This window comes from Pararge aegeria, chromosome 21 (assembly GCF_905163445.1).
Source record: "Pararge aegeria chromosome 21, ilParAegt1.1, whole genome shotgun sequence".
Lineage (NCBI taxonomy): Eukaryota > Metazoa > Arthropoda > Insecta > Lepidoptera > Nymphalidae > Pararge > Pararge aegeria.
Window position 1 is genome coordinate 2,870,102 of NC_053200.1, and position 12,109 is coordinate 2,882,210.

At 40.1% G+C, this 12,109-nt stretch overlaps 1 protein-coding gene across 2 annotated transcripts in view; it reads right to left on the reverse strand.

Moving 5' to 3' along the window:
- Positions 1–270: 270 nt before the first annotated feature.
- LOC120632994 (oxysterol-binding protein-related protein 9) overlaps positions 271–12,109 on the reverse strand; it is a 91,639-nt gene continuing 79,800 nt past the window's right edge. For both annotated transcript variants that reach the window (XM_039903008.1, XM_039903007.1), the window contains 8 exons: positions 11,936–12,039; positions 8,257–8,363; positions 6,607–6,692; positions 5,851–6,031; positions 4,479–4,738; positions 3,462–3,684; positions 2,421–2,648; positions 271–785 (listed from right to left, as the gene is read on the reverse strand). In XM_039903008.1, the coding sequence (XP_039758942.1) occupies positions 669–785; positions 2,421–2,648; positions 3,462–3,684; positions 4,479–4,738; positions 5,851–6,031; positions 6,607–6,692; positions 8,257–8,363; positions 11,936–12,039 (1,306 nt within the window). In that variant the 3' untranslated portion in view covers positions 271–668. The remainder of the gene's footprint in view (positions 786–2,420; positions 2,649–3,461; positions 3,685–4,478; positions 4,739–5,850; positions 6,032–6,606; positions 6,693–8,256; positions 8,364–11,935; positions 12,040–12,109) is intronic.

Here is a 12,109-nt window from a genome sequence, read left to right on the forward strand (position 1 = left end):
AATATTTCAGAGGCTTTAGAGGCACATTATCTAATGTCACTGAGACTAATGTGTCAATCCGAAACGCTAATAGTTTTTGAGTAAACCATTGCCATAGTTTTTACTGAAATAAATTAGATACAGTCCAGAACGCCACATGCAAAAGTAAAATCAAATGACTCTAGTCACTTTTTTAGGTAAGCGTCGCGTAGCTATGCGTGTGTCGGTCTTTTATCTTCAGTAGGGTTGTCATAAGTAAACACTTGAACACACAAAATGTTTTGAATTCGTTTGTTTGGAAAAATAAATATGCTTCTTATGATTTAATATTTCTACAGGGTTATCCTTATGAGATATACTTACGCATCCTTCATTATTATTTCGTAATTCTGTGACACGTTGTATGGTTTATGATTTAATGAAAAATTAAAATACGTTATGCACGATGATGCGTCGCCAATATTTACGTTACGGCACGTAGTTACCGCGGGTTAAACTGCGGGGCTTAGCTAGAGTTGTCAACAACAACTGTGTCTCAAGTCTGGGCGAAGTAAAAGTAAACTCTAAAGCCTAAGATCGCGCGTAGTCTAAACTGACTATCCCAATTTTATTGCAAGACTGATATTCAACATTTAATGCTCCGCAGTAGGTTTTAACGCTTACAAAGTTCATGTAAACTGGTGAGGCCATTATCTGGTCTCCACTTCTGTGGCTTTGCATGGTGCCGTCGTGTCGCTCGGGGGCTCTGTACGCTTGTTGAGCGGAGTGTTGTATTCCCAGCCCTCTTCGCCTTTCGGGCTGAATAGCTGGAAAAGAGAATACTTTGTTACCTCGACTGTAAACTCATATTCAAATTTTTAAAAAACGTGTTTGTACTTATGTACATGCGTTATAAGTTAACTTCTTTCGCGTAGTAAGATAAAAACCTTTACAAAAATTTTATCGTTCGCCTTGTTCTGCGTTTGTAGAAAAAACGAGACTAACAATAGAAAAAAAGTTAATACATTGAAAGTTTTATAATAATGCATGATCTAGTTATCTCATTATCGGACAACCATGTTTCAGTGAACATTTCAATTTGAGATTTTTGTACAATTGAATCAGTTAAATCACCAGCACGGCTAGCATGGGCAGGAGACAATTATATCTCCGGGGTAAAGATATAAATTTATCTTCTCCCACAGCTTGATAAACTCTCAGAGCACTGGAGCATAAGTGGAAATAATTTCCATATATGTGTATTAATAAACGAAGGTGAACTTCTCCTATTCCATGTTCCAGTGATTTAGCAGGTGGGCACGTTAATTATATATCTTGTCAGGTGATATAATCGGGGGATATAATTTTTGTCTCTTGCCCGTGCTAGCCCTGCAGAATGAGCCAGCAGACTTTAACAACTGAAAGTGTACACTGTCAAACCTTTTTAAAACCAAACTAAAATGTTGACTATAGTTAACTTCAGTCATACACAAGAATGAAATTGAATTGAGCTAACTTCAGGGTGTCGTTTTTTGTGACGGTGCGCGCACAGCGTAAAAATTTACTCTCATCATTTTTTCCTAATGCCCCAAAAGAAGTATATCTTCGAAAATTCTTTATAGGTTTACCCAGTGTGCTTAAGACAGCAAGCGCAGAAGTGAAAACAAAAATACTATGTTTTGTATAATCCATAATGTTTATAAGGTTTTTTCAATATATAACATTAGCACCGCTAACTACGCACACAAACCTCACAATTTTAACCAAATAATTGTAAAAATAATCATTATTACATACCAATAATAACTATAAAATTAAACAAAGACAATTATTAGGTATGAATTGTATATAATAAACACCGCGACATAACAGCGAAGAGCAGCTGAGACTGTATCTTTCCCGCTCGGGTACACTCGGCGGTCCCGAATTATATAAGTAAAGTATATAATGAGTTAAGTATTTAAGTATATTATTCATAAAAATATATTATATATATATATTCACCAGTCATCTTAGTACCCATAACACAAGCTACGCTTACTTTGGGGCTAGATGGCGATGTGTGTGTTGTCGTAGTATATCTATTTATTGATGTGAAACATCTATAAGCGGAGGGTAAACCTGATTTTTGCCGTGGCGACACAGGCCGTGGCAACGCATCGCCACGCTATATGATTAAATTTTTGTATTTCGTATGTAACAATAAAAATCAATATAATAAATGATAATTTTGTCATAAGACAGTCATTATTAAACGACTTACAAAAAAGAGTGGTTATACATTTGGTTGTATTTTTTTCTTTATTTGTGGAACAAATTTGTAATGCTTTATTATGCAATATCTGCAATAACTTACAGAAAATAATTTCAACGTTTCACATCTGCCAGGCGTCCCGTGACGGCTTGCACGTTTTTTTTTATTATTTATTTCTTTATTATTTTCGATAAGTTGCGAAGCTCACCTGCGTGATCCAGCGGTCGCCGGTGTCGACGCGTTTCTTGGCCGCGTCCCGCTGGGTCTGTTCTAGTCTCCGCTTGGCGCTGGTGGCGGCGTCGGTGTCGGCGGCCCGCAGCGCGGCGGTCACGTGGCGCCACACGCGCCGCGACTCGTTGGCGCCCTGGCGGGACACGGGCGCCACCCGCTTGCGCCGCGGCTTCATACTCGTCACGTCGAAGAGCACTTCGCTGCGCTGTTCGGGTGTTCATCATATTTAATCGTCCGTTTATTGATGTGAACCAACTATAGCCGAAGGTAAACCTGATTGTTTGCGTGGCAATACATGCCGTGGCGACGCACGTATCGCCACGCAAACATATATACGCTATATGTACTATACGTAAAGTTCAAAATTCATTTATTTGAAGTAGACCTTATAATAAGCACATTTTCAAATTTGTAAATACATTTATTTATGATCAGATTACATTGAATCAATAACTAGAAGAAAATAAAAGAAAGAAAAGTTTAAAACTGCGTTCCAGCCGCCACACCCACCTCCGAAATTTTTTTTTTAAGCTTTTAAATTTTGTTTCGTTTAACGCGCTAATCTCAGAAAATGCGGTTTCGATTTTTTTTTGGATTGGTAGTAACAATTATGGCTATATAAGATCACGCTACGACCAATGGCTACTATCACTAATGAGAAATGTTGCAAAAACTGCAAAAAATATCCTGTTTGAGAGATTCTGATGCATGCGATGCAATGTTTTGCTTCACCGTTGAAGCATCACGTGCACAAGCGAAACATCGTGAGGAAACCTGCATGCCTGAGAGTTTTAACGGCCTAATCGGTCCTCTTTGTGGCAGTTGACCCGTTCTCTGTAGTGGGCCGGTAATGGTTGATGTGATGAAGAATGATTTCTAAACACAATATATAACTTTAAATAGGTTTTATCAAAGCCAGTTAGTACCCAAATTATTAAATAAAAAACAAAACAGCAAAATGTCGGAGTTATCTATGTCTAAAACTGAGACGTTGCTGATTGTCTGCACACAAACTCACCCCAGACTCCGTCCACCGGCCCTCCATTCTCGTATTCCACTCTCCTTGCGCCGCGTAATACGGTTTCTTGTCATTGCCGGCGAATATTTCGCACGTCACGCGATGCTTCTTACCGCCGTAGAACGGTTTCGTGAGGAACTCCACGTTCGCTTTGTGTCCCGTTTGTATACATTCTATACATACAGATCCGCCGAGCTCTATCCACGGAACCGTTAGTATTGACCTGATGGGAATTGAAATTTATTTAATGTATTTGTTACTTGTTCTCGTTTATTTAAATGTAAATAGAGATAAAAAGATAGGTGGGAGATACAGAGAGAGACAGAGAGAAAGGGAGAGAAAGAGACTCATTGAACATTGCGTATGCATTGAGGGGATGAGCTAGTACTTTGTCCTAGCTGGTCTTCTTTATGACGAGCAGTAAGACAAGTTTCTCACCGATGTTGTGTACGCTATTAGAGGCAAACTAACTTATTCTTTCATAGCCAGATAGATGAAGAATGTCCGGCTGATAATAAAGCCGAAATAAGCTCATCCTCCGTATCCATTGGGAAATGTCTGGGAACTCCAAGGTCAGCTGTGTGACAAGTTCCCAACCGATGTTCTGCACCCAGTAGAGACTTTAATTTCTCCTGCACGTCTAGATACCTGAAGAAACTCCGGCCGAAGTTGTTCGCGCAAAAAGAGGTCAAATTTTGACGGCCGATTGGCGCGGTGGGCAGCGACCCTGCTAACTAATTCCATGGCCGTGGGTTCGAATCCCACAACTGGACAATATTTGTGTGATAAACATGAATGTTTTTCAGTGTCTGGGTGTTTATCTATATTCATCAGTTATCTTAGTACCCATAACAGAAGCTACGCTTACTTTGGGACTAGATGGCGATGTGTGTATTGTCGTAGTATATTTATTTATTTATTAAGTTGCTATTTGGTATCAATACATTCTTTTACCACTTCCGGAAAGTTGAAGAATGTCCTGCTCACAGTGAAGCCGAAATAAATAAACAGGCTCACCTGCCGTATCCGTTGGGAAATGTAAGGGAGTATTCCTCTCCCACATCTAGCAGCGTGACGAGTCCCCGGCCGATGTTGTGCACGCCGATGGAGAGTCCGAGGAACTTGCTCTTGGTCCACACCCACGCGTCGAACTGTATACGCTTGTTCACGTGCTCCGCGTAGAAGGCGGAGATGGGCGGGTGGTGAGACACTTGCTCCGCCACGAACGAGAGCTGGTCGGGCGAGCACCAGGGCACGGGACCGTCGCCTACTTCTTGCTAGAATACACATCATAAACGTCAGCCTTATCAATGTCTCGCCTCTGGACTAATGTTTACACTCTCGAGTAGGTAGCGATTTAAAGATTAATTGGTTGATTGTGTAGGCTATTATCGCTTCTGCAACCAACTAACGTAAAATGCACTGTCTATTGGTCTCAAAAACTTTTTTTAAATATGAGAGCATCTTTATTGTACCAAAATGGCTTTAAAGGCTTTAACAATGAACACTAAAAGCAGGTTAACAGTGGGTACAAAGTGATTACTACCATCTCTTAAAGCAGATTTATTGAAATACTAGCTGTTACCGACGTTCTTCGTCTGCGCTTATTACGGTTTTTACAAAACCCGTGAGTCTCGATTGTTTTTCATAAAAAGTAAGTGCTCTCAGTCTTTCCAAGTAACTATATGCCAAAAATCTTACTTAAGGCGTGAAGGAAGGACAAACAAATTGTTGACCTTTTTATTTTCAGAATATTCTAGAATTTAAGAAGTTTAGGTCACAGAATTAAGAACATACAGAAAACGCGTACATCACCAATATTCAAGCATCAAAAACCACTCCACTATAGCAGTGTCTCTCGAACAGACGGTAAGTCACTTTATAACAACAATTAAGTTGACAGTAATTATTTTATCTCTAATGTTCCAAACCGTTATTATGAAATGGAGAAAATAGTTAAAGTTAGTGAGCTAGTAACATTCCTCGGGTCTGAAGTGAGACGTGCGCGGGTGCAGTATGTTATAGTATATATTAGTTTATTATTTTTTATATTTATTATTATTAGTATTTTATGTGTGTAATCTTGATAAGTATTAGTGTATAATTGTCCGTAAGTATGTATATAATAATAATACACCCTATCAATCTGTTTTCCTAATCCTAAGGTTGCCTGGAAGAGATCGCTACTAAGCGATCCTACTTTTTAAGTTTATTTTTGTTGTGTCCATTGTTTTTAGTGTATAAATAAATAATAAAATGCAATAATGACTGGTTGAGTATTGTGTATGTTCTTAATTCTGTGGTTTAGATATGTCAAATAATCTGTTGATTTTAAATAATACTGCTTTAAGCGATGATGGTTAGGCCCTCGTGCCTTAGACGAGATTACCTTGCATGTGTTGTTTTCAAGCGGCTCGCCTTCTTGGTCCCAGTGGCAGCGGAAAACTTCACCCAATATGGGATTGTAAGGTTTCTTCGCCACCTGCGACTTGCGGCCGGCGTGGTACGAGCTGAGATACCATCTCACCACTTGCACCATTCTGTCGCGAGGCGTCGGTTGATCTACTATCCTGCAATTAAATAAATATATTAATAAATATACTACGACCAATAAACACAACGCCATCTAACCCCAAAGTAGGCGTAGCTTGAGTTATGTGTACTAAGATAACTGATGAATATTTTTATGAGTAATATACATAAATACTTATAACATACAGATAAACACCCAGCCACTGAAAAATATTAATGTTCATCACACACACATTTTCCAGTTGTAGGGAATCGAACCCACATCCTTGACTCAGCAGGGTCGCTGACCACTGCGCCAATAGGCATTCAAATAACATATTCGATCTAGTGCGGAAATCAAAATACAGCTTAACCCATTATATTCAAGGGGTTTTTGTATACTTTGAACATTGCCTTAGAAAATAAGTTATCTTACAGGAGACTATACAGTAATGTTATCACTGTATTTATTTTCAGCAAATCGTTGAAAATTCATGATAGTAAAAATACCCTCTATGATTTCCCTCTGAAAAAAATACTAATTAAGATAAGAAGAATACTTCTGATTAAAAATTAAGAGTGTAATGGTGTTAGCGAGATTTTTTTTTGTTATAGCGTGGTGCGCAAAACTTACTTGATAAATTGGTCGGGGTGGGCGAAAGAGTCCGCATACATCTCGAGAAGCGATCGCCTCTCCAGGATGAATGTCGGTAGCACGACCTAAAAGTAAATACATGGGTACTTAATAAAGATCTGCTAAAACCGCTAGCATGGGTAGGAGATAAATATCTCCCCGGGAAAAGGATAAAAATTTATCTTCTCCCACAGCTTTATCAACTCTCAGAGCATTGGCGCCTTAGTGGAAATAATATCCAAATAATATATGTGTAATAATAAACTGGGGTAAACTTCTCCTATTCCATATTCCCGTGCTTACACTGTAATTATTTATTTATTTATTTTATTTATACTCTTTATTTGTATACCAATCAGAAACACGAGACAAAACAAAGAACAAACACATGAAGAATGAAGCAGGATACAAAGGGCGGCCTTATCGCTAAGTAGCGATCTCTGCCAGGCAACCTTAGGATTAGGAAAACTAAAAAGAAAACAAATAGGTGGGGTACACTATTTAGTACAAACATACGACTATCTACATACTAATACATAAACCAGACAACACAAATAAAAAAATACTATTGATAAATATAAAAAATAAATATACTAATACATATATCCCCCGTCGGTGGATATAATCGGGGGATATGGTTTTTGTCTCCCTGCGCTAGCCCTGCAGAGGGCTTGAAGTGCCATTTCAATTAGTTATAGTAAACGGGGTCCCAAAGCTTGTTGGGTCAAGCTCTGAGAGAATAAAAGGTGATAGTACGTGAAAAACCCATCGCCTATGAACAAAGCAACATTTCGCAGGGCGTGCAAGGAACACGTCCTGCAACATGCCGCTCTGTGTCCAGCAACCTGGGGCGTAGGTATTCATAAGCCTGTAATTACATTGGCAACCACGCCCTTTAGACCCCGAACACTGTTTTGCGGCAGAAAAAGGCATGGTCGCTCAGGCATACTTAAACAGTGGTGTAAAAGTTGTATATTCCAAGAGTTTACTGGAAAAAATCAACTTAATTGTCTTCAATAAACAAAATACATTATTCATTGGTAATATTTCTATTTATTGTTAAACTATTTCATTTACTATCTTTATATATATATTTCTTGTGTGCGTGTGTGTGACCGAACTCCTCCTAGAATGCTGGACCGATTTTGATGAAATTTATTGTGTGAGTTCAAGGGGATTTCAGGATTGTTTAGATTCACAATTTGGTCCACTGGAAAATTTAAAAAAAAAATATCCGCGGTTCGCCGGGACAGCTACTATATTTATAATTTATTATTCTTTCGCAGATATGGATTATCATTCTACTCTTAGTATTTATGATTTCATTTCCAATTCAAAATTCATTATTTTGAACCGGCTCTTTTATAGGCACTTGTTGAAACGTCAAGTCTGTCCGTTTGTAGTGACTCTAGCGTCAGTCCGAAAAGCAAATTCAACCTAAAAGATGGATAGTATTCTGTTTTAATATCGCGCAGAAGACACAGAAATATAATTTAGAGAGCCTTCAACAAATAGTCAGTCAAGTGTGAACTTGGCTTTTTAATTTTTGGCTTCCTGATTTCTTTGGATGACGTCATCGTTCCTCTCCACTTTGTACTACACTTATTACTGTTTTCAGAAAGCGAACGGGGTATAATTGCATTTAATTACCTTTGTGAGATCCATTCCAATTTTAACTTGGGACAGGAGGTGCGTGACGACTGAGCCGTGATTCTCCATAGAGCCCAAGTCACTGTCAGAGTCATCCTCGTACAGGGCTGGAACAAACGTACGAGTGAATATTCCATTTCTGTTATTTTGTCGTTTTGTTTTTTTAATTACATTAAAAGTTAGTCTTTGTCTGTTGGACTGCAAAATTACCTGGTGGTAAAATATGATGCAGTTTAAAACGGTAGTAGCTAACCTGTTAGGGGTATGGCAGTTATATAAAATCCATCACCCATAATCGGTTTCTACGCGACATCGTACCGGAACGCTAAATCGCTTGGCGGCACGCGTTTGTCGGTAGGGAGCTAATTGCTCACGGCCGAAGCAGAGAAAATTCAGAAGTCATAAATTCCCAATTTGAACGAACCCAGAACGAACGAAGGTTGTCACAACTCTGCGAAACTCGCGCGAGAACTCCGAGGAATGTTAGGAATGTGACGTAGTGAGCTTACGTTACGCCTAGCCGATATAACGTTACCGATAATAACACATCTGAACGTCAGGGTCGACGCTGGTAATTGGGGTATAGAACGAAGGTCGGGCGCGGCGTACACCTGACGCATTGTTGCAATGCTACAACAGCTTTACAGCAATGCCGCTAATTTTTTTTTTTTGAACCCTAATGATTTTAACAGCGTGACGCGGGCTTGCTGGCGAGCCTCGGAATGGGGCTCTGCCAATGCCGCTTAGCGGCAGGAATAAACAAGCTAGAAAAAAGTTTTTTTTAAATCCCTTGGAAATTTTTTATACTGCGCCGGATCTTCGAGGGATCAGGGTAGGGTAGAGGTCATGTGTACGCGCCTGGCCTTCGTTCCAATTACCAGTGCCTTAAGGGCGTGGATGCCAGTGTACTAATAGGCGCATGAGGCTTAACACCTACGCCTCAGATTGACGGACATAGGGCGGAACGTTGCAGGACATGTTCCTTGCATACCCTGTGAAGTGTTGCTCTGTTTATAAGCGAGGATTTCCCACTTAACATCTGTCAATCATCGGTCAAAAAAAGGTATGTCTGGCATCACAACTTAAGCGATCTTGGCAATACTTTTGTTTAGTAATAACTGACTGTCGAAGCAGATGTGCCACCTGATGCTAAGAAGAAACCCACGGCCTATGAACAGTCACACTTCGCAGGGTATGCGAGGGACAAGTCCTGCAACGTATCGCCTTGTGTCCATCAATTCAAAATTCAAAATTCATTTATTTTAAGTAGGCCTAATTAATAAGCACTTTTGAAACGTCAAGTCAGTCTGTTTATAGTGACTCTACCACCGGTTCGGAAGGCAGATTCCACTGAGAAGAGCCGGCAAGAAACTCAGCAGATTGCTCTTTTCCAAAATCATTTTAAAGCTTAACAATCTTTAGAATTTTTCTGTTTTGTGAGATATGAGAGCGGAGTGGCGTGCTTCCAAGCAGCCTTGTCGTTAAGGAATTCATCAATCGTGTAGTAACCTATCTGAGGCGTAGGGGACTAGGCGTAATCTTATGTGCCAGCTATTACTCCGGCAACCATGCCTTTCTGACCGTAGCCTGGCAATGCTGCTTTGCGGCAGATATAAGCATGGTGGCAGTACTTCCCCGAACGATCTTTGTCTCAAATAGTCAAGTAAATAAGTATTTTGCCAATACACACATCGGCATCTAGCCCTCAAAGTAAGCGTTGCTGTTGTTACGGGTACCAAGACGACTAAATTTTTTCGTAAGAATAATATACAAAAATAAAAATATACATATAAACACCCAGACACTGAAAAACATTCATGTTAATCACACGAAAACTTTCCAGTTGTGGGAATCGAACCCACCCACAGCCTTGGACTCGGAAAGCAGGGTCAGGTGAATGTTTTTCAGTGTCTCGGTGTTTATCTTATATCTTTAAACGAGCAATTCTTGTATATATATATATATATATATATATAATTGAAATCTCGGAATCGGCTCCAACGATTTTCATGAAATTTAGTATGCAGGGGGTTACAACAGGGGGGGCGATAAATCGATCTAGCTAGCATTCATTTATATTGGAATCTCAGAATCATTTATATTGGACATACGACTATTTTTTTAGGTAGACTCATTCGCGGACGATATCGCGCGGGTCTGCTAGTATTTATAAAATAAGTATTTATTTATATTATTCATAAAAATATGCATTAGTTGTCTTCATACGCATAACAGCTTAGCTACGCTTACGTTGGAGCTAGATAGCGATGTCTGTTTCCTTATACGAGTATATATTATGTATTTTTGTTTGTTAATGGGTAAACCTTAAATAAATGATTATTATTATTATTATACTTTTTACTATACTTCGACTTCACTTTTGGGATTGGAGTTCGAATCCCAGCACGCATCTCTAACATTTCTAAGTTATGTGCGTTTTAAGCACTGAAAATATCACTTGCTTCAACTGTAAAGGAAAACATCGTGCGGAAACCGGCATGCCTGAGAGTTATCCATAAGGTTCTCGCCCACCAATCTGCACTGGGCCAGCATGGTGGACTACGGCCTTTACCCCTTCTCAGTGTGGGAGGAGACCCGTTCCCTGCAGTGGGCCGATAATGGGTTGATATGACGACTATTACTATCACTGCCAGTTTATTTATAAGATTGGGGACGAAGGCGGTATCAAGTGTTTTAGAGAATTCGAGAACAATACCTACAGTTTCTTGTTTACGTTTGAGGTTTTTAGTAAAGGCAGAGGTGAGCCGAGAGGGCCGAAGCCCTAACCTAGGCTATAACCGCTTCAACGATTGATTGAGTATATTTTAACACATACTGTTACACAAAAGCGTGACGCACCATTCAGAGCTATTAACCGATCGCTGGAACCGTTTTATTCCCGTCACGCGCCGCTCCTGCGTAACCGACCGTGACTCACGGCGCGTCTTGTTCGTAATAGGAGAATGTTGTTTGACGTACGACTTACATTAAAGGAATTTCAACTGTAACGTTCACCGGAGATAAAACGATTGGTGCGTATTGTGGTTTTATCCAATGGTTTGTGTCGATACGATTGTTACATTACTGTTTCTTACTATCTGACATCTTTTATAGTCGGTAATAAATTATTGACGGACCATGCATATAGTAGCGTGCATAGAGTGTATGCACAGGTTATGCAGATGATACAAAAAGAAGAAAATCTCCAGTACCAGTTATAAATACTTAAGGGTAGGCTTTTCATAACACTTACAATGCCTATCCTTAAGTTTTTTATAACTCGTACATGCGATTTTGTTCATTTTATATCATCTGCATACCCTGTGCATACCCTCTATGCACGCCACTGGCATATAGTCCACCTACACAGCATGGTCAGGATAACTTTTCTCCACGAGGGCAGGACAAAGTTTAATTTTCTCCCAAAGCTCTATCAACTCTACGAGACTTGGCGGACTTGTCAGCCGTGTGGCGACGGCAGTTGTCACCACCCCTCCTCTACCCGTAGGTGTCGCAGGAGTCGTTCTGTGTGCTACTAATACCATCCAATCATCCAAGGTAGACCTCACGTTTTCCGCAACACCCGTGCACTCTAGGATCACGTGCGTTGGTGTAAGGGTTATTTGATTGTAACTTTTTATTGTGGCTAGCTGAATTTGAACCGGCCTGGTGTACTCACCGTCGTAGTCAATCTCTCCATCTCGGGTCCGGGGCAGGTCGACGGCGGCGGGCGACGACGGCTCTTGCTCCGACGCGCCCTCCGCCCCGCACGTGCGGCTTGCACTGCAACAAGAAATGACAACTTAACAACCTAGTTTTGTAATTGCATCAAAAAGATATGCAGGAATGGTTT